Source organism: Cervus canadensis, chromosome 12 (assembly GCF_019320065.1).
Source record: "Cervus canadensis isolate Bull #8, Minnesota chromosome 12, ASM1932006v1, whole genome shotgun sequence".
NCBI classification, from domain to species: Eukaryota; Metazoa; Chordata; class Mammalia; order Artiodactyla; family Cervidae; genus Cervus; species Cervus canadensis.
In genome coordinates, this window is record NC_057397.1 from 46,314,518 (window position 1) to 46,340,637 (window position 26,120).

At 38.3% G+C, this 26,120-nt stretch overlaps 1 protein-coding gene across 11 annotated transcripts in view; it reads left to right on the forward strand.

The window, feature by feature from the left end:
• Window positions 1-3,942: 3,942 nt before the first annotated feature.
• TRPS1 (transcriptional repressor GATA binding 1) overlaps window positions 3,943-26,120 on the forward strand; it is a 271,550-nt gene continuing 249,372 nt past the window's right edge. For 2 of the 11 annotated variants that reach the window (XM_043483074.1, XM_043483077.1), the window contains exon 1: window positions 3,943-4,528. Coding sequence is in view for 1 of the 11 variants with exons in the window: in XM_043483075.1 (XP_043339010.1) it covers window positions 5,169-5,178 (10 nt within the window). In the remaining 10 variants the exon portion in view is untranslated. Of the gene's footprint in view, window positions 4,529-5,050; window positions 5,179-5,739; window positions 6,083-7,703; window positions 8,436-9,878; window positions 9,984-10,077; window positions 11,496-26,120 lie in introns of those variants that run through there. The other 9 variants (XM_043483068.1, XM_043483067.1, XM_043483075.1 and 6 more) reach the window with 9 other exon arrangements.

Below are 26,120 nucleotides of genomic sequence, written 5' to 3' on the forward strand. Positions count from 1 at the left end.
TCAGAAATTTGTTTCCTCTTTTAATTAAATAAAGCCCATGTTTGTTGGCTTTTAGGGTGGGCTGCAAGGCCCATCTGTTTAACTAGGCAGTTGCCTGATATTGCAGGGGGAGGATTGGCAAGTCTAAGTGTGAATTTGAAAACCAGATACAGGCTATTTAAAGCTGAATTTATCTTTAATAAATTCACCCAGAGGTGTTCAGAAATAGGTAGTTTGGAAAATGATCATAATTTGCGCAGAAGAGGGTGTTTTTTGTTTTTTTTTTTTAAAGGTTGAGTGGTGTGTGATTGCAAGAAGAAAAGGAAGTTCACCTTTGATACACACATTGTTGCTTCAGGTCTCAGTCTGAAGGAGGGCTGCCTGCTTCCATAATTGCTTTTGATATGCTGGGAGGCAAAATGGTCTTCCATTTCCTATGATATAGTACGGACTTGAGAGCAAATAATACATAAATATTTTCTTGATAGTATGTGGTAAAGCAGTTGGCATTTAGGACCAAGGGTTGTCAATCTTTGAGGTTTCTGAAAGGAATTGCAATTTATGACGTGTTAGAGTAAACAGTTGGATTACATTTCTGAAATACGTGTTCCATCAGGTAAAATCATTGTGATTACAGGCACGGGGACTGTAAGTAAGTTATGTGCTAAAAGGTTGAAAATGTAAGACAAGTATGCTTGTGCGTACCTACTAATCCCTTCTTGCATCTCTGATGAATAAACTACAAGAAAAGGTGGGAAAGGAATGTTTAAAATAAAAAAGTGTATTATGTGATTTTTATAAATAAATAAGCGGTAATACAGCTCAAGGAATTGTTTCATCAGTGGTCCAGCCTTGAGAGAAAATTCCAGAATTCGAAGAATTAAGGAAGATCATAAAGAAGTTATTTTAGTTGGAAGTTATTCCTTTTGTTTGCTTTTTAAAATTTCTCTTAATTTCTTCTTTATTTTCTGATGCACCCTTCAAAAAGGAAGGTTGTCATTTTAACATCCAGGCTCCATTGTTCAGAAATGCATTGCATATAAAAGCAAAAGAAGAGAATGGTTTTAAGAGCTTTGCATATGTTTGACAGCAGAAGATAATAAATGTAAATAAATCTTTAATATTTCCCCTAATTCAGTTTGTGCCATGCAAATGTCAGGACTATAAAAACAAATCAACAAACATTTGAAGGAAAACAATATACATAACTTATTTTATATATTAAAAACAACTGTCAAACAATTATGACCTCATGTATTAGCTGGTTGTTTTGAAATATTCCTACTAGAATTAAAAAATGCTAATGCTTTGAGGGCCTTTGAGCTTAAACATATTGTGTCAATCAAGAGCATATGTAATATATCTAAACCATGAGGTAAAAATTTTCTTCATAAATTATTTCATAAATAAATAAGTAATTTGCTTGAAAAGTTTACAAAAAATATTTGTGCTTTTATTAAGTTCTCTACAGATCTTTTGTGGTTAATATAAATGGATTGATACAGACAGCATTTTGATCTGCTATATATTCCAACTCGAAATACTAAAAAGAACATGGAGAGATTCTTCATTTCTCAGGCAAACTTCAACAAAATTGAGTCCGTGAAACTTCATTCATTACATTTTTAAGTGACCATGAATTTGTTGGCTTAGTACCTGAAGTGTAACTTTATCCTTTCAATTAAAGGACATAATTCACCCTCAGACCTTCGGCTTTAACTTTTTATATAATATATAATTTGGGGTACACTTAATGGTCAAATATTTTATTATTACAGGTGGAAAAACACCAGCCATCTCAAGGGTTTTGTGCTTGCAAAAGCGTGTAATTTTATTTTTTTTTAACCAATTTAATCAATGATTGTTTCATGTGAGTAAATTTACACTCTTGACGATTGCCTTAGATTTGAGGGTGACAGAGAGGAAGATCACGTCCCCTTTTAAAATACCATTTAAATCTTGGAGAGCAGAAGGAGATTAGGGACTATTACTTGTGATAGATTGTACTATTTAACTTTGTTGGTAGGATGCTATAGCCTCAGTTTTTATCAGTTCCAAACCAGCCTCAGCAGTTTTAGGTGGTATTAACCCTTCAAATACAAATGGTTTTACTATTTAGATACGTATTTCAAAATTTATTCGATATATTTTTAGTTAGTCATGGCTAAAGAATGTTTCACTCAGATCCTTTTTTTTTTTTCCTGAATAAAAATGCTTCTCACTGTGCCAGTGCATATTTCCATAAAAGTTGGTAAGCTAATTTATGGCTTAAAAAAGAAAATAAAATTCTATATTTAATATATGAATACCTTTTACTGTGGAAATTGGTCGTGGACAGTATTAAATGACTCTAGTGTGGAAATATGCAGGTGGTCATTAGTAGGTGACTATGAGATTTACTGAAGAGTTTGATATGAATTTTCCCTGAAAGCAAGACCATATATAAATCTCTTTTTCCAAATCCGTTTAAATTGATGGTAACACATGAATAACTCCATGCATATGAGATTCATTGTCTTCTCACTGTTCTAGGGATATACTGTTTACTTCACTGTAGAACTGTGTTTTGATTCTTTTACCTGACCAGTTTCTACTGCAAAAGTGCTGTTGTTTATCTGCTCACAAAGAGTGTATGGGACACAATTGTGGAACAGAAGTGTTACAAAATGGATTCATGTTATCTGTCTGACTAGTTGTATTAAGCAGAAAAGAAGACCTTACAGAAAAAGAAGTTCTTAAGAGCACGTAATTTTTTAAAATGATTGGTTTTTTCACTTCTGATAATAATATGTTTCGAAAATATGCTCATCTTTTCTCTGAGAAGATGGGAGAATCATATAGTGAAAAATATTTTGGAGGAAATTACTTCATCTTCAACTCACAGATTCATGAGCTGTACCTCTCTAAAACTCTAATTTTAATCATTTTGTAGTTTGGAGAAGGAAGGATGTTTTTTCTTGTAGCACAAAATTAGCTTAAACTGACTTTCACTAGAGGAAAAACACGCCAAAGTCACCCCACTGAAGAAAATGAAGTCCAAACGGCTAAGAAATGTTTATTTAGTTTTTAGCACCTACTATACTTCAAATCCTGTCTTGGTCTTCTTTTATGCATTGTTGATCTTTAGAAGTTCAAGAAAAGAAAAAAAGAAGAAGAAAAAAAACCCTCTCTCGATTCAGTAACTTCATGTTGAGAGAATTTTATTTAACAATGAGAGTATCTGAAGATGTGAATTGGTAAAAAGAATGTCATGCTTAATTCGGAATCCCTTATCTGCTACTAAAACCCCAAAGAGCAGCAGGTATTAATCTTGCTGCATTTGAATAATGTCCCCATTTTATCTATTTTGTCGTACCCCCTTTAAGCACCCATTGAGCTTGCTAGCTTCTCTCCGGCTCAGAAAACCATAGCAACCTCAGTCCGCACTTCTCCAACTCAGGATAGAGTTCAAGTTGTTCCCCTCCAAGCCCTCTGGCCATCATATGCAGGGGAAACCCTGAGCACCGGCTAGGTGTCCTAAGACTGGCACGTCCTAGGGAAAGGGCGGGGGAGGGGCCACACACACACACGCGATCCTCCGCTGTTTAATTGGGAGCGAGAAGGGAAAGTAGCAACCGAAAAGGTAAACACTTTTAGAGTTCTTTTGATTGTTCAGGAGAGCATCTTCGAGTGTTTGGGGACCATCGGTTGGGCTGCCCTGCACCGGCCCCCACCTGCCCCCCACCCCCGCCACTCCCCAAGGTAGGTGCTTGTCTTTATCACATTATCCCTAAAGCTTGCGGATTTTTCCTCCTTTTCCAGCCCGCACGTTCCCACACGGGGGGTGGGGGAGGAGGAGGGGGGAGAGGCGGGGCGGGAAGGTAGCCGGGTCCCTGCACCGCGCAGCTCTCATTCGCCGCGCTCCGACTCGGGCGAAGTTCTCGCGCAGCCGGCTGGTCGCGGCCGGGGCCGGTCCGGGCGGGCGGGCGGCGGCGGCGGGTGCTCGGAGCCGGGCGGGGCGGCGGCGGTGGCGGCGGCGGCGCGGGGACGCGCGCTGTCTCTTTAAGGGAGCTTGGTCTGGGGTGGCGCTTTCCTCCGCGAAGGCTCCTTTGATATTAATAGTGTTGGTGTCTTGAAACTGACGTAATGCGCGGAGACTGAGGTCCTGACAAGCGATAACATTTCTGATAAAGACCCGATCTCACTGCAATCTCAAGCGTCCTCTTTTTTGGTGCTGCTCCTGTCTCCAGACCTCGCGTCCTCTCCATCGCTCTCTCGCCTATTTTTTTTTTTTTTTTAAACAAAAAACAACACCCCCCCCCCTCCCCTCTCCCACCCGGCACCGGGCACATCCTTGCTCTATTTCCTTTCTCTTTCTCTCTCTCTCTCTTTTTTTTATAAGGGGGGGGGGGAGGGAAGGGAAAGGGGGGGAGGCAGGAAAGACCTTTTCTTCCCCCCCCCTCCAATAATCCAAGATCAACTCTGCAAACAACGAAGACGGTTCATGGCTCTGGCCGCCGCGCCACCATCTTTCGGGCTGCCGAGGGTGTTCTTGACGATTAATCAACAGGTAAGGAGGGGAGGCCCGGGCGGGCCGCGGGGCCGGGGGCCGCGGGGGGTTCGGGGGGGCGCTGGAGCCCCTCTGCCGGGCCCGCGGAGCCGCGACGCGAGTGCTGCGCCCGCGCGTGTGTGCGCAAAATGTGGGCGATCGCGAGCGGGGAGCCCTGGGAATTAAAAGTGACTTTCTTTGAAAAAAAAAAAAAAGAGCAGAGGGAGAGTGTGCAGAAAGCCAAGAGCAGGCTTCTCGGGTTTCACATGCATTTTCTTTCTTCCTTTTTTGCGCGTGTGATTTCTTTCTTTCTTTCTTTCTTCCCTTCTGCTCTCCCCCCCCCCCCCCCCCTTTTGGTGGGTCTGAGGCATCTGAGTCTTAGAAACGACAGACTTCAAACTGCAGTAGCTCTTGGAGTCAGGAGGGTCAAGTTCAGCCGCCGGGGAGGAGGAAAAACAAATCCCCATTTGCCAAAAAAAGAAGTTTCAGGCCGGTGCCCCCTCCCCCTCGCAGCCCCACTCCCCCCTCGCTGTCTCTGGCTGATTTTAATTCTCTCCTACCGGGCGCAGCGGAGGAGCTGGGGGTGGTTGGACCCGAGGGGCCGCCGCCACCGCAAGTTTTCTGGGGCTCCTGACAAGCGGGGAGCAGGTTAGGCACCGGCATGCAGAGTAGTAAGTTGGGAGAACTCGGGAGGGTCGGGAGGGTCTCGGAGAGGGGCCTTCGTGTGGTCCCCCGAAGTGGGAAAACAGCCCAGGACTGGCGCTGGCTTTGAAGAGTTTGCAAAGCCAGGCTTCAAACTTTTTTTTCCCTTAAAGGCCCAGCTAGGCTGGAGGTGGAGGGTGTCGCATCCCTCGGCGCCCCCGCCCCTGCGCGGCTCAGGGCAGCCGGGCCGAGGGGTCTGTGCCCTGTCCGGGCCATGTGGCAGGCCTCGCCGCCGGGCGCTTCCGTAGGGGCCGAGGAAGGGGCAGACTTCCTCTGCGGTGCGGATGATGCGCCCTGGGTCGCGGGTCAGCGGACACTGGCCGGTGATGAAATGCCTGACAGCGGTGGGACATCCAGGCAGCCGGGCGCTTCGCCTTCTGTTCAGTTCCTGTTTGGGTTCTAGAGAGACCCATCTTTGAAAGGCCAAGGCAAACACCGCTGTCCCTTCAAATAACTCCAGGATTATGGGACCCCATGAATAATTTGAGGGTGAGGCGGCGGTGGGAGCCGTTTGAAGTGCAAAGCTGTTTTTGTGGCTGGGAAAGCTTTTTTTTTTTTTTTGTTAGTACCTGTGTGAGTTGGTGGTGTTTCCCCCCTTTCCCCAGGGAAGTCAGTGACTGTTTTATGGCCCTAAGACTCTAAAGCAATTTAAGTTAGAGGGCTAGAGGGACTGGTGGGTTTCAGAGGGAAATCCTGGACGTAATATTAGATGTTAGGTCTCGCTTTACTTCCTCATATCTTTTTAGGCCTCAGAATTGAGACTTTGAAAGTTTTTTTGAGTGAGAGCGATGGAGCTTAATGATATATCAAAATTATAGGAGCGTATTCATCCTTATCCTGTTTTGGAAAATCACGGCTAGAGTTTTAAGTGAGGTAAGTGAAGTGAGATGCTTAGCGGAGACGTTCAAATCGCAGACCAGTTAGGCCGATTCATTGAACTTTTGGAGATTGATTGAACTTTTCGTAAACGCACCAGGTGAACGGGAAAGGGGCTGAGAGCGACAAAGTACAAAAGGAAAATACAGATAGGGCCCGAGACAGAATTACCCCAAAATGCTTACTCTAGGCCTGGTCGTTGGCTGAAAATGTGATTGTCCAAAGGAAAAATAAACTAGGAAGCTTCCAACCACTTTTTCGAGTTTTCCAGCTCTTAGGTTAAAACCTATGGATCTTGGCTGGCATCATGTTACTTTTCCTGCTGGTTTTAGGAAAAGTTGATCATTTAGAAAAGCCTGCCAGAGTTAAAAATGCAAGGGGCAGCGAAGAAAAAGTCATGCGGGCGGCCAGTTCTTGACGTGGACAAAATGAGAATGAAAGTTCCTGAGCTCACTGTTGTCAAGTTTCTGACATGCTCCTCATTTGCTTAGACCGCTTTCTCAGATATTCCACCGGTTAATGTATAAAAGCTAACTAGCTCTAAAACGGTGTGGGCTTTTTTTCTTTCCCTTAGTATGCCAGGGTTGTGAATAAATACAGGGTTTGTATGGGAAGATGAAGCGTTTCCTGTAAGTTGTGATGCTGACAGGACAGTCTGGAAATGATACCAACATTTGGAGGATTTTTTTTTTTTACCTTTAAGTGAAAGTTTATTAATGACGTGCTTAATCTTAACAAGTCAAACATATGGGCCTTAGAGCTTCTCTGTCCTTAGATTTCATAACTTCCTTTTAAAGCTATACCCTTGAATGGAAACATCTCTAGATCCAGTTGTATACCGGGCCACCAGCGTGCTAAAGTTTGATGACGATTTCTGGATATTAGTAATGTGAAAATAAAACTCCTGAAGGGGAAAGAGAGTTTTAGTGCCAACACTCAGACTTGATTTCTCTAAACGTGAGGCATTCCTGGTCTTTATTAATACTCTCTTGGCAAAGTATTACTTACCATCGGCAAGCTGATGTTTATGGCTTCCTGATCTATCTGTTATATGTTAGGATATGTGTGTGCAGAATGCTTTTCCACACGTAGTAACGAAGTCGGACACTCTCCCAATAAACGGTGAAACATAGCAAGTTCCTCACAAAAAAGTTAGTCACTCTTTTGAATTTTAGACGCTGCGAGGGTCTTTGCTGCTTTTTAGATTTGGTCCTTTGTCTCTTAAAGGTAACATTAAAAGAAGAAGAGTGTCATCGTGGCTGGGAAGTCTGGCTTGATTTTAGAGCTCAGTGTTTTGAAGAGTAAGATTTTAAAGGGTTTTATAACATCTTCTTCATACTTGCTTAAAAATAGGTTAGAATCCATATGAGAGTGCTAGTCATAAGTGAGTTACACATGGCCCTACCGTATTTTCAGTATTATTTTTACTTTTCTTTTAAGTCACATACCACTCCTGAGTTTACTCTCATTTCCACAGGGTAGGTCTCGCTACACACAAGGAAATCTTCATTCATAAGGAAAAGCTTCAAAGCAGGGAAGTGAATGCATCTGTGGAAAAGCTGCTTTTTAAGATTCTAGTATTTCAGTGATGTTTCTATTGTTGTTATTATTATTTTTGGTGTGTGTGTGTGTGTGTGTGTATCTTGTGGAGAGAGTGAGCCAGGGAGAAGAAATGCAGAAGAAATATAATTTGCAATTTATGATCTGTACATTTGTGTTAAATACCACAGGGTGGTAAGTTTTAATAAACTCTTGTCTTACCTTCTTTTTTGAAGTAAATAAACATTACTGAAAGTTTTCAGAGGGCTTGCAGCAGATTGTTTTTGAGCTGAAACTTTATTTTGAATTTGAAATTAACACAGATATAGATAACCACCCTTTGAATGTTTCTTATAATACATATGTGTAAGACTTTTTCCCCTTCAGTATCCCTTTGATAACAATAATATAACAGTACTATGCTATTGTGTGTACCAGACTTTAAGAAAGTTAGAGGCAGGTGTTTATAATTGATTTAAAGGGAAAATGATTATTTTTGTAATAAGTGATGCACTGAAAATGACTGGTACACATTAAAACATATTCTCATTAAGATAGTCTCCGTGTGTAAAATGCAGCTATTCATTCAACAGGCTGACAACTTTCCACTTGGTATTTGCCTTTGCTTAATTTAGTTTCCTCAGGACAGTCAGTGTGGTAGTTTGCATCTGTTTTTGGCAGGCACAGAAAACTATAAACTCAGACAGTCCTGTCCCAAATATTGCAGCTCACAAGTTACAATCAATTTGATAAAAACAGGCAAGTTTTATGGACTTGCTTTTCTGTTGTTCATCCTTGGTCAAGCTTCCAGGTAACAGAGGTTTCTTTCTCTTCCCCTCTTTTGCTGGTTTTTAGTACTAACAGTCTTGATAACTAATTCTGAGTCTTGTTTACTCATTTAGCTTCCTTATTTATTGCTGATTGAAATTTGGGGAAATTAATGACGGCATGTCTAGACTTGGTTTTACTTTGTCTATCTACGTGATAACTGTGTTCATCTTTTGATCCCACCATAGACAAAGAAGTGAATTCTTTGTTACTAGTCTAGTTATGATTTATGGAACTGGAAGGTCCCCCTTAGATAAAATATGAAGAAATTCTTACAGCCTTTATCAAGTAGAAATTTAGTCTGATTCTCTCATCACAGATAAAGAATACTAATGCACTTTGCAATTTTTACGTTGAAAAAATCGAGGAGACTTTTTTTATATTTATCAAAATTATTTATCTCCTAAAAACTTTAACCAATAGGTTAAAGGAAATATTTTAAAATACCAAGTGGTGTTTTATACACTGTACAGTAGCAAAGAGTTTTGCAGAGGGAATAGCCCTTTTAAAAATTTATCCTCGGGTGTTAGTAGGTTTTAGGCCGTTTATTTGTATAGGATATTCTGTCACTTACATATGACCTTTATAAATAATGCCTTTAATATTGCTTTTATGGTCACCTTTAGAGTTGTCCCATCACTCAGTGGTTCTCAGGTTCCTGAAAACCGAATTCGTTGGCCTTTGATTTGGTTCTCTGATGGGTATAATAATGTAGAACTTGGTTTAGGTTAGAAAGAGAGCATTGGATTTAAGGAAACCCCTTTGCTGAATTTGCAAAAGGATCTGTGGATGAAAATGATTTGAATTGTTAAGAGTTAGTTAGATGAATAAGCCTAGATGGTCACTGCAGCTGCAGTAGCTGTTATAGGAGCAATGTCTACTTTTTATCGTTAAACTTTTTTTTTCTTTTCCCTAAGAGCACAAATCCAGGTAGCAAAAATGAAGATAAAATTATCTATGTCCTTCACATTTAAAGCATCAGTGGAAATCATTTTCTGACTCAAAGCTATGATTGAAATGCAAGTAGCATCGAAATACCCCAAAGAAAGACATGAAAGATAACGCTTTCCGTTGCTAAGTACATTTCATTAAAAATGAGAAAGAAAAACTTTTAATTTTTAAAATGTTTCTAGCTCTTTAAAAACCTGCAGTAAATACTTTACAAGTGGCTAGACACCTTCCCTGGTGGTTTAGTTTATACAAGCAGGAAACTTTCTCTCCTACTCTTTCTCTCTCTCTTTCTTGTTTTCTTTAAACCAACTGACGTAATGCCAAACTTTGCTTTAAAAGAACAGACAGAAGTAATTGGTAGCTTTTAACTTTTAATAATGTTCTGGATTGGTTTTAGTGGCCAAAATGCCATTTAAAAAAAAAAAAAAGTTCAAGTAAGAACGGGCTTGTGGCCTGAGGAAGAAAGGCTCTGTTGATGCAGTTATTTTTATTCTGTTTTTCAATCTGTTATTAAAAATCTTTCCTGCTGAGCCCTGTTGGATTTCTCCAATTGCTCTCTGTGATGGATGGTGCATTTCAGGTTACCGTAACTTAAACAGTTTTTGGGTTTGGGGGAGAGTGGGTATTTGTATTGCGTTATTTCTTATGGGGGGGGGGGAGTAAAACATTTGTTTTTGTTTCATTTGTGATGAATTAATTAAGATTATCAATGGCGACAGGTCAATGAATATGTTTATGTAAAGAATGCTACACCTGTTAGCAAGAGTTTGAAATGTGGAAGTTTCATTCTGACATTAATCATTTTTATGTGCAGTGGAAGGAAAATAGATGAAACTTTACAAAAATATATTTTTAGATTGAAAGCGTTAATTTTAAGGGTCAGTTTGTGTGGGCGGCTCTTTTTTTCTCACAATTTTAGGGGATAATTTTTAACCCTGTTATCACACAGGTTTTTAGTTTCTTTTCTTTTCTTTTTTTTTTCTTATAAAATAGTCATTTCCTCTCTTCTTGGTTTGTACAGGCAAATAGAACTTTCTCCAGTTTAGAGATATATTGGTGATGTTGGTTGACATCAGGGCAACTTCAGAAGCTAGCAAGTAGGAGAATCTTTTCAGAGGGCAAAAAGATTTGTACCAGTTTTTCCTTCCTTGGAGAGACACTGCACCCAGAAATGAGGCCCTCTGCCCTATTTGGGGGGCCAGAAGTATCAAAATTTCTGATAGGGATTGTTCGTAAGGTTCAAATCGTAATCGTTACTTGTCTTGGTTTAAATCTTATAGTTACTTGTCTTGGATTTTGCTTTTAACCCTAAATTTGTGCTGAGGTTCTATTTTCCCCCTTTTACACAGAGTGTGTTTCAGAAATAATGCATACTGAAAATTAGCTATCTCGCAGATACCTTAAAATGTCTTTTAAGGCATTTGTAATTACCATTAAAAGCATCCCGTATATTCAGGGAAGTTAAAAGAGTTCCCTGCATGAAAATTTGACGGTTTTGATTTACCTTAACGTTTTTCTCAGTTTTTCTTATAACTATAGACTTCAGTTCAGATCAGAAACATTCTTTCTCTGCTAACCACTCCTTACCATAAGGATGTGTCAGGAAAAACCGTAGGAACTTAAACTATAGCTTGTTCACATCAGCAGAGCAGAAGTATCTTAACATGAATCTTGATTTGTTTTATTTTTTACAAAGTTTTCAAATATATCTCTGTCATTACGGTTTTGTTGATTGAACGTTGGTTTATTACTGCAAAACTGAGGTAACAGTAATAAAGTTTTGCAAGAAGGGAAAAAAAGGCAAAGGGAGGTATTTAGTGCTGCAGTCCTTTAATATCAGTAGTTTTGTTTACTGTTGAGTGGTGGGGAGGGGTTGGAGAGGCTTTGTGGAAGATGATACCAAAAAAAAAAAAAAATACATCAATTGCGCATATGATCCCCTCCCCTTAAGCTTTACTTAAACAATATGTTTCGGTTTTGCCTCAAACCATTCCGCACCACTTCTCCAAGAATCCACCACTATCTTCGGTCCTGAGCGATTAAGGATGACACTTTCTGTTGTATAATGAACTGCAGTATTGTTTGAACAAAGGTAACATATTTTAATTTTGTAATACTTTGGTTATTAGCAGTAGTATGTCTGTAATGTGAGAGGAAATCTAGCACTATGAATACTTGAAAATGCTTGGAGTATCAGGGTAAGTTTCAATTACTGCTGATACGTGCGGATGCTCTTGAGGTATGTTTTGTGTATGTAGTATATGTGCATGGGTAATACTAAGATACACCTTGATGGTGGAATCCACTTTGCTAAACAATTAACTCTACACTTGAAACCATGAATCTTTTAAGGCATGACCTACTTTATAAAGTCTCGAAGTTTGAAATTGAGTGGGGTTTAAACATAATAAAGCCATCATGATCACAGTACTTATACCTACACTGAATTTACTAAGGAATTTAAGAAATGACAAAAAAAAAAAACCCTTATACAAAAATGCCATCTTTCGGTGTATTTTAAGAAATAGTTCTGCAGATAATTTTTTTTTTTAAGTCCCAAATTTCTGTTGAGAGGAGCAGTTAAGTGACAGTGCTGTTCCTGAATATATCTTTTTATGGAATAGCACTTTATAGTTTACAATTCTGTCATCTTAAAACGTTATGTAGAAATAATATGGAACATGTAAAGACTTCGTACTATGATCCAATGCGTTTTTCCCTAGGGTGATGGATTCCGTGCGTCACCCAAATGTGATGCTATTTGCCAGGCTTGTAATACTGGTTTTGAGGGTTGCTGTATGTCCTACTTCATCAAGCAACACAATACAACAACTTCGGTATCTAGGTAATGGACACAGTCAAAATAAGTTCTGTAAAATGTTCTAAATACTTTTAAGTAAGTCAGAAGTTGACTTATATATTCACTTTATTTAACGCAAATAAACAAATGACTCAGACCATCAGCTATTTAAGGCTTCTGTAATAGTATTATAGGGAAATACGCAAGGGTCCATACTTTATTTTCTGATTTTTTTTCCCCTTTATTTGATAGAAGCATGATTCTCCTATTTACATTTATAATTGCTTTATCTGTTAATTATTTGTATTCATGATAGTAGTGTAGAATAATAAACATTTGTATTACATGTTTGTGTCCTGAGCTTTAAAAAAAGCATTAATATTTTATTATTAAATTGAGTATTATCAGTATAGGATGATAGATACACCACAAATGCTATTTAGGCATTGAGTATATTTTTGCTGTAGAAAAAAAGAAATGAAAAAAGATTTTTATTTCAGAGTTTTTTTCACTTGAATTTGGACAGAATTTATGAAAATTACAAACCAGCAAACACTTTTACTATAATGTGTGTTTCTTGAGTAGATTCTACAGTATGGCTTTCAGTCAATCTTGTGAATCTCTATTCTGTTTCTCTGTATAGAAGCATGTATTATATCTGAGATCAGATACATCTATAAATAGTGTAAATATAGACGGCAGAAGTTAGTTTGTGGAATCTAATTTCTCTATTACATGATACACTTCATGTGCAAAGGGACCAAGCATTACTAATCTACTTCAGCTTTTTTTTTTCTGTAAGCCATGCACAAGTTCAGGGTATGATTTTGTGACTTCACATTCACTTCGTGCGAGCATACATTCACACGCACATGCACATAGCTATATTCTCACTCGTATAGAATGTTTTTGCATTACAGGCACCGAATGGAATTTTAACATATTACATATTTTTTGAAATGACTTTAGTCTTTGTAATATCCACTTTAATTACCTAATGCATCCCAACACCTATTTGAGGGTTTATTTAATTAAAATTTTGGTTTTGAACTGGGGGTAAGATTGGCAAGACAAATTAAAACGAACTTCTACATGTGACTTCTTTGTCATGTCAGTATTCACATATCCTTAGCTATGAAAGATGTAGAAATAAACATGTCAGCCTGTTTTATCTCTCAATATTATAATACTAAGAATTTCCGAACATACAAACGTTCCTAAAAGAGATTTTGGCATTTGTTTCTGCTTTACTTTGACACCATGAAATATTTTTGAGAAGAGAATCTAGGTTGTTTTAATTTTTTAAAATACCATTCAACTGATGGAAATTAAGACTGGTGATATTTATACACACACACACACACATATATATATAACTTCTAATCAGGGCTCATGTTACTAAATGTTCTCTATACATTTAAGTCTGATTATTGAACGATTAATAGTTATTTACCAGTTGTTTAAAGATATACCCTTGAGACTGTTTAAAATGGTGTATTTTTATATATTTAGCTGCTACATTTTATGTTAATTAAATTATAAATTGAAAAACACAAATGATTATGTCTCATACTGTTTTTAACTTACTATTGGAAGTACAGTGTATTTTTTAAAAAAGATTATTGCAAATTTGACTCCTCAGTTTTGCAAACTTAAGTATGTTTTAGAAGCTAACTTTAGGTATAAGTGGCCAGCGTAAGCAATTACACATTTAAGTAATTATGGGTTAATATGAAACCTCATTTTCTGTAATTTATAAGCAGATAGTAAGGAGATGTTTCTCTTTTGCGTTTAGAACGAATTTGCTTTACATTCATTGGATGCAAGATGTAGTAAATTAAGAAACTTGATGTCATCTAAACCTCAATTACAATAAACTGTTTATTTTACTCTCTGTCCCATCAGTGTTTATTCTACTTTGAAATGTCCCGTTCTTAAAGACAATTTATGTTGTTGAAAGAGTGCCCTCATTATTTACATTTTACTTTTTCTTTGTACTTTGATAAGCTTTAAGTAAGAAAGCTGTCACTCAAGATTTCAAGTCAGTAGTAAAAATCATAAAGTACACATTTTATGTGTAAATGTTTGTGCATGATCTTGCATGTTCACTTTGTCAGGCATTTAACTCTTTACCGTTCCACATATTTGTGTACACCCCGACACACCTGTCCTGTACTTGTTACTCCGATAGCATAGTTCAGTATATCATCATTAACGTTTACTTAGGTGGGTACATGCTCGTCTCACTCCCTGAATAATTCCACTGGCAGTGATAAAAATTAAGAAGTGAGACCAACGATGATTAGAAATGGAAAGCAGAGTGGTAGATACTGGTGTAAGCAGATGTCCCTTCTTTTTGTTTTTCCCATTTTCGGTTCCTATTTAGAACGATTTGTAAGTATGTATATCTGAACAGAAGGGGGACTTGGATACTGCACAAGACCATTATAACATAAGGAACTGTTGCTGTGTATGGCTTTACTTATTTATATGTTTTTGACATGGAAAACTCTGACCTCGTTGCCTGTGGTACTTGGGAAAGTTAGATCAAGCCCACTGGGGTCCCACTCATCAGTTCCGGCTTTCCTGACATAAAGCATCCTCTAGCTTCTGCTGTGCTACTGTGCTGCTTCCCTTCAGGAGTGGAGGCCCAGTAAGTTAATTTGGCATTTGAAAGCAGAACTAGAAATTTTTCCTTTTTGAAAATCCTCTGGATGGTTTTCAGAGGAGTAAGCAGAGATCACGGGCAGCGTGATGTTGTTCATCTCAGGTTGCTAAAGAAAATTATGCTGAGAGCAAGCATGCTTCCTCTGAATTTTTCTGCTGTGGTTTATTACCATTTTTTTTTTTTTTGTTGTTGTTGTTTGTTTTTTTCCTCTTTGGGATCAAATATTTCAGGTTTTGGAGGAATAAAGATTTCTCCTTTCAGTGAAAAAATGAGCCAATTCTAGGGTTTTTGCTTCCATTCTTTATAATATTTATATTTTGGGGAGGGAGCTGCATAAAAAAGAGAAGCTTATATACTGTAAACTAATAATTTGATTTTCTTGTTTGCTCTTGAGCAGGCCTTTGCCATTCCATTTCTATGAGGAAATACATCCAATGAAATTAAATAAAGTTTTGGTGTAATTTTTCAACAATTGTAAGCACCAACTGTGACATATTTCTGGCAAAAAAAAAAAAAAAAATAAGGCAATTTTAGTTACTCAGTGCTTCCACCCAACTCTGTATTCCAAGTTTATAAATATGAATTTGATCGTTTGATCATGGATGATGCTTGAAATGAAGGTATCTTGATTCAGGGAAGAGAGTACTTAAATTATGCTCACCATCAATATGCTTTAGATTTGCAAGAAACAGAATGCCAAGCATCATGCTTTCAGCCCTTTGAGATCTTTAGTAAAGAGTTTGTTTTACTTGTTTATGGTAGCTTATATTCAATAACATCATGCATAGACTGTTTAACATATTTGTGCCTTGAGCTGTAGTGAAGTTCAATAAATGACTGTATTTCCATCAGGGTTTGGGGAGTAATGAAGTGTTAGTAGCCATCTACTAAAAATGGTTCTGAGATTTGGAATTTGTAATTGATTTTTAGGAACCATGGCATAAATATAATAATAGGTAGAAATATTCAGTGATCACCTTTTATAAAGTTAGTTCTGTCTTTCATGTCTAGGAAAATAGAGCAGTGAATATTTGCTTTCTGTATGTTTTGTCTCCAAGCAGAGGAAACTGACAGTTTTATGTTTTAAGTGCTGAAAGTTGTTCTTGGCTATGCAGCCCCTGAGTTAATCACTGAGATGTTAACTTGATTTTTTTTTGTCTTCAAACAGTTTTCAAATTTTAAAACGAAATATGCTTCCATTATTTTCAAATTGACATCCTGCATTCTGGATTGGTTTTTAGAGAAATATTTTCCAAATTCTCTTGGATTGCTTGTAAGTTTGAAATATTGAGTTTTGTTTTTTTAACCAGAAAGGAGAGGAAATACTTTATCTTTTAGAGTTTTCTACTTATAGAACCCTTTTTATCTCCCATAAAGTGCAAATTAAATTTGCATTCATTTTTTATTCTTGTATGTGTGTGTTATCTTTTCAGAAACTTATTCTGAGGGCATCAGAAATAGAGCTTCCCTGCCACACCTTCCTGTGATAAGATATTTTGGTCATTTCTAAGGAGTCGCTATGCAGAAATCCTTTCTTATGTCATTTGCACGCATATATTTTTACTTCAAACAGGAGTGGTATCCGAAAATCATATATTTATTCTTTGAGGTTAGTTGTCAAAATTATGAACCGTGTAAAATAACATGATATTTAGTTGTTTCTCAGATGTATCTTTAGGCAATTTGTATCAAAAATTTTGGTTGAAGGAGAAAGAAAAAAAAATATTTAAACAACTTTGAAATAGCGTTAAGGTAGTCCTACAGAATTTTCCAAAATTCGTAAGAGAATGTGAAATATTTTCAAATGCACAGATTTAAAATTCAACTGTGTATACAGTGAAGACTTTAACCTGATGTATTTTACTGTAAAAATGTTTTAGTATAAAGAAAAATGTCTCTGGTGTTGCCTGTATTTTGTTTATTTATTTATTTTTGCAGACTGCTTTGCTTAAAATGATTGGCATCCTTAAATTATAGTTTTGTGTAAACCAAATAAGGCTGCTACCCTAAAGAAGCAGCGGCTTTGCACATTCATCTTAAAGACTATTTTGAAATACTTTCATTTGGAGCAAGTGCATCAAGCCCTAAGAAATAAATACCAAATTGCAAACTAGTAACCAGAACACATCATCCGACTATTCCCTGAATGTGGAATTGACTCTCAGAAAGTAACATTATTTCCATTCTGGTCCCCTGTGTTAACAGTATTTTGGTGTCTCCACTGGTAGAAATGTGGACGGTTCAACTAACCACCTTCTTGTTTTGGTTCCCGTGATGTCAGGCAAACGTTTTTCCAAAACTTTTGGTCTGGTGTAATCAAAACCTGTTGTGAAATTAGGCTAATATGATGATTTCAGATCATGTTTAATGTGTTATTTTGAAAAAGATACTTAAAAAAAATTACCTATTTGGAGTATGGTGAAAGATCCTGGACAGTGTTTTTAGATTTAATTCAAAGCCTTGAGCTATAGATCAAGGACAAAATTCCACAATACTTCTTCTTTTCCTAATGTAGGAGAAAATGGGGCTTTTTTTTTTTTTTTTGCATAAACACTTTTATAGAAATAGCTGGTCAACTTTATTTTGACAAAAGATGATTGTATAAAATTGGAGCAAACTTTGTGAGCCCGACAGTATGTGTGCATTTTTGTTTATTATGTTCCATTGATAAAACCATGTACACAAGGAAACTAAGAGGAGAATAAATTTCATCTCCTATCTGAGGTTAGATGTAGAGTGTAGTGCTTAGTCAGAGAATTTTCTTAGGTCGGTGCCCCTGTCTCCTTGACTGGTGGATACATTTCATCATGTGCACGAGTGTATGATGTTGCATACATGTGCACTGGTGGATCTACTCTTGAGAGTCTTTTAAAATTTTTGGTTGAGGAAAAGTGGACCCTGGCCAATGAAACATTTCTTTCTTTAATGGCTGGATTTTCCTTGAATGGTCTGTCTTATATCTAATGCTCAAGTTTAAATTTTGTTGCTTTTTCTTTAATTCAGGTATTGGTCAGAGTGACCATTTGGTCCTGTTTTGAGTGATAGAAGGGACATGGGATTTATCCATTCTAACATACTCATTTTACAATTGAGAAAACTGACAATCAAGTGGATTTTCCATGGTTACATGGCTAGTTAAATAAAAGACTAAACTAGAATTGGCATCTGATTACCATCCTCATTTATACCTAGCACACTAGACAATTTTGATATTTGTTGAGGAAACCTGCCTAATATTTGCTACGCATTCATCTTTATTTTTCCTTTTGTGATGGGTGGGAGAATAGAATATCACATTAATGTGCATCGGGAAATTGATGATCATATAATAAATCAGTATATTCCATATTGACGCTTCCTTAGTGGCTCAGTGGTAAAGAATCCACCTTCTGGTGCAGGAGACACAGATTTGATCCATGGGTCTGGAAGATCCCCTGGAGAAGGAAGTGGTAACCCCTTTTAGTATTCTTGTCTGGGATATTCCATGGATAGAGGACCCTGGTGGGCTGTAGACCATGGGAGTTGCAAAAGAGTCCGACATGACAGCGAGTGAATGACAGCAACATATTCTATATCATTTCTCTATTAATATCTATGAAGATATGAGAATCAAATATTTAGTCTAGAAGTTACTGTGAAAGGTTAAAATGTTACTGCAGAAAATCTAGGCTTAATGTTTCTTTCAAACTCCTGACAAGAGATGTTTCTTTGTGTTCATGTATAAAAAACCCAGTTGGTACTGAAGGATTGGTTATGAATTGATCATTAACAAGAACATACTTTGTATTATTATTCTCCCCTTAACTTAAAATACCTCCAACATTTATCTGTTTTGAGACCGTTTTTTAAAAAAGCAACCCATTGGAATTAAGGATTTTTTTTATCTTCTAAGAAACTGGGAGACTGGACATTTCTTTATTTGTAACACCCACAAACCCCTTGGCAGCTTGAAAACTACAGAAACATCTGTGAGATTAGGCCTGAAATGTGCAATTAGTTATTAAAACGTGGTTGAGAAACAATTTGTGGCATTTTACATAAACTTCTCAGCATTTATGAAAACAAATTAACAAAAGAATAATGAAGGAATCTCATTTATTTTAAATGCTTTTCTTATTAATCCTGTCTTTTGAATGATAAATTTCAGCCTACATGTAGGGAAAGTGAAATATTTTAAAATATAAATTTAATTTATATTTTTAGGCATTTTTTAACATTCCATTTTAATCTATGACCCCACTCAATATGGATGCAGTTAATATTTGTTTACTGATTATAGTTAAGCTAATTTTAATCATTTAATCTGCTGCATTGGAAAAAACAGGAAAAAAACCTGTCTTTTTTAGACATCTGAAGTATTTTATGTAATTCCTTGTTTCTTTTTATCTTTCAATCCTAATAGTTATATTTATAATTTAAAGTGTTAATGCAACTCCCTCATGAGTGAAATTTGTGATTTATACCTCCCGCCATGCCATCATTTCCATTTCTGTTTTAAAGAATTGTGGTGAATGCCTTGCAGACAAGTATTGGACCCAACACATTCCCAGACTCTTTCAGAGTGGCTTCAGAAGGCAGAAGGAGGTGTGTCTGCCCCTGGAAATGGGCTGGTTTGGTCCAGGGTCTGTATTTGTACCTGAGTGTTGAGCTGCAATGTGAAGATACCTGTTGGTCTGGCTTTCGTTTGTCTGGATTTTCCTCCGTTTGTTTCTTAGCCAGAGGGCAGATTTATTTTTTATTTTTTTTCCCCTTAAAATATGGTTGTTTTGTTTCTTTAATGTTTCTTTCAGGTGAAAATCCTATATAAATGGCTGTGCAGTTATTCCTTTAAAAGGGTATCGTTTGCTTATGGAAAATTATATCAATCAGCTAGAAATAATTAAGTCAGAGAGTAATGGAATGATCTTTTAACATTAAAAAGCAATTCTTCTAAAATGGATTAAGGAACCATTTAAACTATTACACTGATCATCCTACATGAAATCTCTTCCTTGGTATAGTGAGCATACAATACAGAGAAAGGCTGAAAACTTCCATTATTATTACATAAATATCTAGGATTTTTCTCCTTCTCTTCCTCTGGCTCTTAGCTCTCTATATAATTTCTTTTTTTTTTCTTTTTTTGGCCTGACTGTTAAATATCCAGTGTATACCTAATCAAGCCATAGGAAACGCTATCAATACCTATCTTGCCCTAGCCTTTCTTAATGATTTTCTTGATGTTATTTTTGGAATTTATTTTTCTACTTGATTCTCTCCCTATAGTCTAAGTATCTATTTTACTCCTTTGACTTTAGGAGATTGGAACTTTATCCCTGTGCTCTTGGCATTGCTGATCAAAATAAATTTAAAGTGGCTCTTACTCTGAGCTTTGTTTATCAGAAAGTACTTTTTTGTTGGCTTTTAAAACATATCAAATCCAGATAAGATTTAAATGAGATGAGTTTTTTTATTTCATTCTTTTCTTTCCACTTATTAAGGGATTTGCTTTCCTGATAAAACAGTATACAATTAATTTTATTTGATTCTCCCTGAATCAAAATTATTCTCCCTGAATATATTCAGCTTCCTTTTGGTAAATGCCTTCTCAAATAATGTTAAAACATTTTTATGCTTGTTCTCATAGGACATACTGCAAACAAAAAGTATCCTGGATGTTTTATAGAAGGTTGTTACATGGCATTTATTTTGTGCTCATTTGGATTATAATCCAACTGCAGTTGTTTAGAGTGTTCTTAAAATCTCAGAAAAGGTCATTTGCAATTGTGTAGCTAATATATGGTTACTGAAGCTGAGAGATAGGTTATGGTTTAAGCAGTGGATTGATTTTAGGGAAAAGTTGGCAAATAGTATAGTTCCCTTGATAGTTTTGGAAAAAAACAAGGTAAAATGAAACAAAAGGCTACTTTTCATTTATTTCCAGATGGATTTCATCTTGTACTTGGCATGGCATAAAGTCAAAATGTTGCTCTTTGAGATTTATTAATTAGAATGTTTCTAAGCCAGATATGGAATCCAGTCTCCCTTTTTCAGATAAAAGGTAAACCTACTCAGATGTAAAAATAACTTTCGAGTGGGGAAAGTATCGAAAGCCTAAATCTGAGGCTTTTTTCATGTACATCTCCATTTCTTGACTAAGTGAGCTCTGCCAAGATGCCGCCATTTGTGGACACCGCTGAATTGAGGACAGCAGTGGCCTTGTGGCAGCCAGGTCCAATGGTCTTTGCATCTGACTGCACCTCCTAAATGAATCGGATACTGCCAGCCATTCTCTTGAGTATCTCTCTTGGCTGGGCTTACGGTGCACTGCATCCCTATCGCGCTTGTTCTAGTCTGTCCTTGACTTTCCTCATAAGTGCTGCAATTTTCCTTGAGGATTGTATGCTTGCACCTTTTGATCTGAATGAAATCACTCCAGGGTTTCATCTCTGGAACTGAGTTGGTTTCTGATTACAGAATTATTGTTGTTGTTTAGTCGCTCAGTCGCTTCTGACTCTTTGTGACCCCACGGACTGCAGTCCGCCAGGCTACTCTGTCCATGGAATTTCCCAGGCAAGAACACTGGAGCGTGTTGCCATTTCCTTATCGGGGGATCTTCCCGACCCAGGGATTGAAGCTGTGTCTCCTGCGCTGGCAGACGGATTCCTTCCCTAAGCCACACTGCTGGCCTTCAGGTGCATAGGTCCTTGCTTATGAATCCGTTTGTCATCCTCAGCTTGGTATGGGGACCCTACACTCTGCTCCCAGCTCACCAGTTCTATCTTTACAGTACCATGGGTTCTATCCTTAAAGTCGTATTGAGTTCCAGAACTTTCTCCAACCTACCTTCCTTCATGGTCTCCCCTCTCTGAAATGCCTTTGTTTCATCCAGTCTTACTTGTAGGAATTCTACTTATTCTTCAAATGATGACGTCTGTATTTCTGTTTCCTGAAGCCTTTCCATTTCTCCTCACTGAGATTTAAACACCCTGGCCCTGTGATTTCACTTATTATGGCTTTAGTAGAGCCCATACCAGAATCCACTTGGCCATTGCAAATGTGAGGAGAGTAAAAGCACACCCAGCTCATTTCTATTCTTTATACAGTGTCTTGGATACAGTGGTTTCTCAAAAGTGTTGCATTAAATTGGCACTTGGGAGGAGAATACTTTGGCCAGAAGAGCATAAGACTTTTAGATGTTGAAAAAATTGTGAAATTGGGTTGTCAGGTTTCAGAGAGGAGGATTATCTGATGTTGCATAAGTAATAAACATTTTTTGAAGTCTGCCCTAATGTATTGTTCTTTTTTTTTTTTTTTGTATTGTTCTTAAAAATGTCATACGACCGGTTACAACTTACGTTGTATCTTGCAATGTGCTTTCAAGTTCTGCCTTTTGCTGATTAATGTCCTTGAGCCAAGTGTGATGGCGTCAGTGAAGCTGAGATGAAGGGAGGCCCACGTGCATTTTGCGAACTATAGAAAAATGAAAACCCAGAGCACCTTCTTGTGTTTTATTGACATTGCAGTTGAAGTGCTATGAAGTAGTCAGAGAGGCAAGGTGATAAATGATGTGCCTGTAATGCATATATGTTTTAACTAGAAAAATGATACAGATGACCTTATTTGCAAAGCAGAAATAGAGACACAGAGAACAAATGTATGGATGCCAAGGGGGAAAGGGTTGCCCTGGGAGGAACTGGGAGATTGGGATTGATACATATACACTGTTGATACTGTGTATAAAGTAGATAATTGAAGGGAACTCCTGTATAGCACAGGGAGCTCCCCTTAGTGCTCTGGGGTGTCCTAAATGGAGGGAAATCCAAAAGGGAGGACATACATTATATGGATGGCTGATTCATTTTGCTGTGCAGTAGAAGCTAACACAACTTGTAGAGCAACTATACTCCAAAAAACTTAATTAAAAAATGATAAAAGAAGAAATGAAAAATATATCTAAGGGGGAAAAAACCCAGTGTGAGAGAGAACATTAGGCTTCAAGGTCGTTAGTCAGAAATATATTGTTTTAACTTCCATATGTTGAATATTTGTCTGCCCAAATATTGTGTTCTGATGTTTGTGGTTTATGTACTGGCTTCATGGTGAAAGTTACCTGTAAGTGGTTGATGTTTGGATGTTAAGGGAGGAAGAATGATTTAAACCTTAGGAAGGTCTAATAAGGATATTGATGAATAGGGTTTGTCAGGAGCTGAGCAGAACCATAAGTAATGCTGCCTGGGGCAGCTCAGGTTTATGGCAATGAGAGGATATTAGACCCTTCTTTGCTCTTTTTCATATCCATGCCTCCTTGAGAGATGGCCAATAAAGTGGTAACTGAATAATAGCTGCTGAGACGTTTCTTGTGTTGAAACAAGAATGTCTGAGACTTCTTTGAATACTTCATTTTTACTAATCACTTTAACTTCATCTTAAAAGCCAAGGAACAATTTTTGAAGCTTTTTTTTTTTTTTTAAGATCATATCCTTGGCCTTCTCTCTGTAGTTTTTTTTTTTTTTTAACTAAAAATCTTTCTTTTATCTGAGAATTGGGAAGTCCCTTTGATTTCATATGTGAATCTGTTAAGCACTTAAATATTATTTTAAACAACTCTGGGAAATTATTAAGGCTTGCTATTGTTGTGTATTCCCAAATCTGTATGGACACAGAACCATGAAGGAGAAATCAAGGAGAGGATCTATGTAATGAATTTCTTTACTTCTAGGACAGCTCATTACTTGTAGGACTGGTATATGTCTATTTCTTCCTTCATAACAAAACATGCCGAAGCTCCCTAGAGACCTTAGCTAATTGCATCTTTCAAACATAGTTTTCTGATGTCACCTTGTGTCTATCAGCAACTTTAAAAATCTTTTGAAGGAGATAGTTGGAGTTTATCTGTCTGAAATTTACAAGTAGTTAAGTGACAGGAGAGAGCATTTCTTAACTAGAAAGAGTACATTCTAGTTAATGAGTAGGGACTTTTAAATCTTCTGTACTTTTCCACAACTGAAGGGGTGCATATTTTTGGTTGGAAGTGAGTAGGCGAAATTTAGTCCTGCTGTTCTGGTAGTCTTGATGGCTTAGAAATCTCTTTATTGTAGTTTCATAATCCCTGACATGACTGTCCAGCTCTCGTGTCTGCTAAATACAGAAATAGAGGAAGGAAATGTATGTTTTGGCTCCATTAAAATGGAGCTTATCAGACTCTATGTAGGAGGAGTAGACTTTGTTGAAGATGCATCTATTTGCCAGCTGGATAGCATGTGCACGGGGCGAGTTTCCTGTCTGCTAAAGCTGTGTCTGCCCTTCAGTGATGGGAAGGAGCACATTATTAAATGGGTCGTAGTGTTTTCACTTGTGAAAATCAGGGTGCAGAGGGCATGCAAACTTTGCCCAGAGGCTGGCCACAGTTTGCATAGAAATGAGCGACCTGGAGCCACAACTGATTTGGTGGATGCCTGGTGAGCACTGATCACTAAAAAAATAAATGAGAGCCACTCCCGGCCAGAGGTGAGCTAACTTTTGCCTGGGAAAGGCTGCATCCTAAGAGGTTAGTGTTCCATGAGGGGCCACCTGCAAATGATGATAATGGTTCACAGTTGTGGAGCACTCGGCTGGAGTGGCTTGTCTCCACTTGAGACGGGAACTGCTGTCATCCCCGTTTCCCAGGGAAATTTAATCAGTTGCTTAACCCACAAACAAGGAGCAGTCGAGTATCAGGATTTGAACCCAGGCAGTCTGGCTGAAGCACTCAGGCTTGGTCAGTTCTACTTTATTTCTCATCGAGGGGGAGAAGGGATTTGAGAAACCCTGGGTGACTGTCCTCTTAAAACTGTTCCATTCGGCTTTCTTCTTAAGCTCTAATCTACCTTTATTCATTGTTGGAGAGAGAAAACCATCGCCTGTATATATAAGACATTTTAAGTCTAGCTTTCGTCATAATTCATGTTCAGTTTGTATTTTTTCTATAGCGGGACTGTAATCTCCTGTTAAAAAAGTCTATATTAGTCTAAGTGACTGCCTCTTCTTGGCTCCATTACAGTAAAAAGGCTGTGATCAGCAAACTCTGGTAAGGGGAAGTTGTTGAATGACATGGGGCTGCAGTGCTGTCCTGGTAATCCTCTGGGCTTTGTGTTTCTTAAATTATTTGCACTCCTGGGTAACTGCCCCAGCTCCAAATGGGGTCTTGACAGCCTGGCTTTCTGACTCGGCTTCTGTTTGTTACAAACACAGAAAAATCAAAGGTTGGATTGAGTGAGACATACAGATAAACAAACAAAACCTTTTGTCATCTAAATATTAGCTGATTTGTCTCTGCTGGATTAATTAAAAAAAAAAAAGAAATTTCTATTTTATGAATGAACTTTAAAGCCCCAGTGTGTTTTGGTGGTTAGGTAACGGTCCCGGAACTAAACGCCAAGAGTAAAACTGCGTTTTCATTTCGAAGGAGAACTAAAAAATCCGAACAGCAGGTCAGTCACAGGACCAGGATTCCATTTTCTTGTGAAGGGCTTCTCAGAGAGCGCCGGTCGGAGTTGTCGGCTGTCTGGGAAGGAGGCGGCTTGCTCTCGGGGGCCCCTGCCTTTGAAGCTGCAGCGACCGAGCCGAGCTTTGTGTGTGACTGGGTGGCGCTGGCTGTCGCCTGCGCCCCGGGGCCGCGGCAGCCACGCGTGCTCCGCACCGGGCTGGGGGCGTGCTGGCGCGGGAAGTCCTGCGGAAGCGGCCGCGCTCGCCGCCGGGCTTCCTCGGCCCGCCGCCGGGTGCGCCGCGCTCCCCGCCCGGCACCCGCGTCCCGCCCGCCGGCCCGGCCTCCCGTCCCTCCGCCCGTCAGCATCGCCCGCCTCTCTGCCCTTCTCCCCACTCCCCAACTCGGTTTCCTCTCTCCACTCACTCTCTTTCTCCCGTCTTGGCTTCTCCCCTGCTTCCTCTTCGGCGTGCCCTTCTTGGATCTGACGCTCACATTTCATTTCCTCCTGCCTGCCCGGTTCCAGGATGGATTTTCAAACCCCCACTCCCGGTTAAATCTTCTGATTCACCTGTGATCTGGGTGCCAGCGCAATTAACACGGAGAGAGTCGCCAGTGATGAGAACTGAAGTTCTCGTTTTTTCATGAATTAAAAAAAAAAAGTTTTATGAGTCTTTCAGTGTTACACACTTTCTCATACTGAGTTTTCAGGGAGCTGCTTAAACCTCTGTTTCTGATATTTTGAAGTATGTGTACTTAAACACAAAACCTTCTTCAGTAGACAGAGGAGTAGGATCTCCTGTAG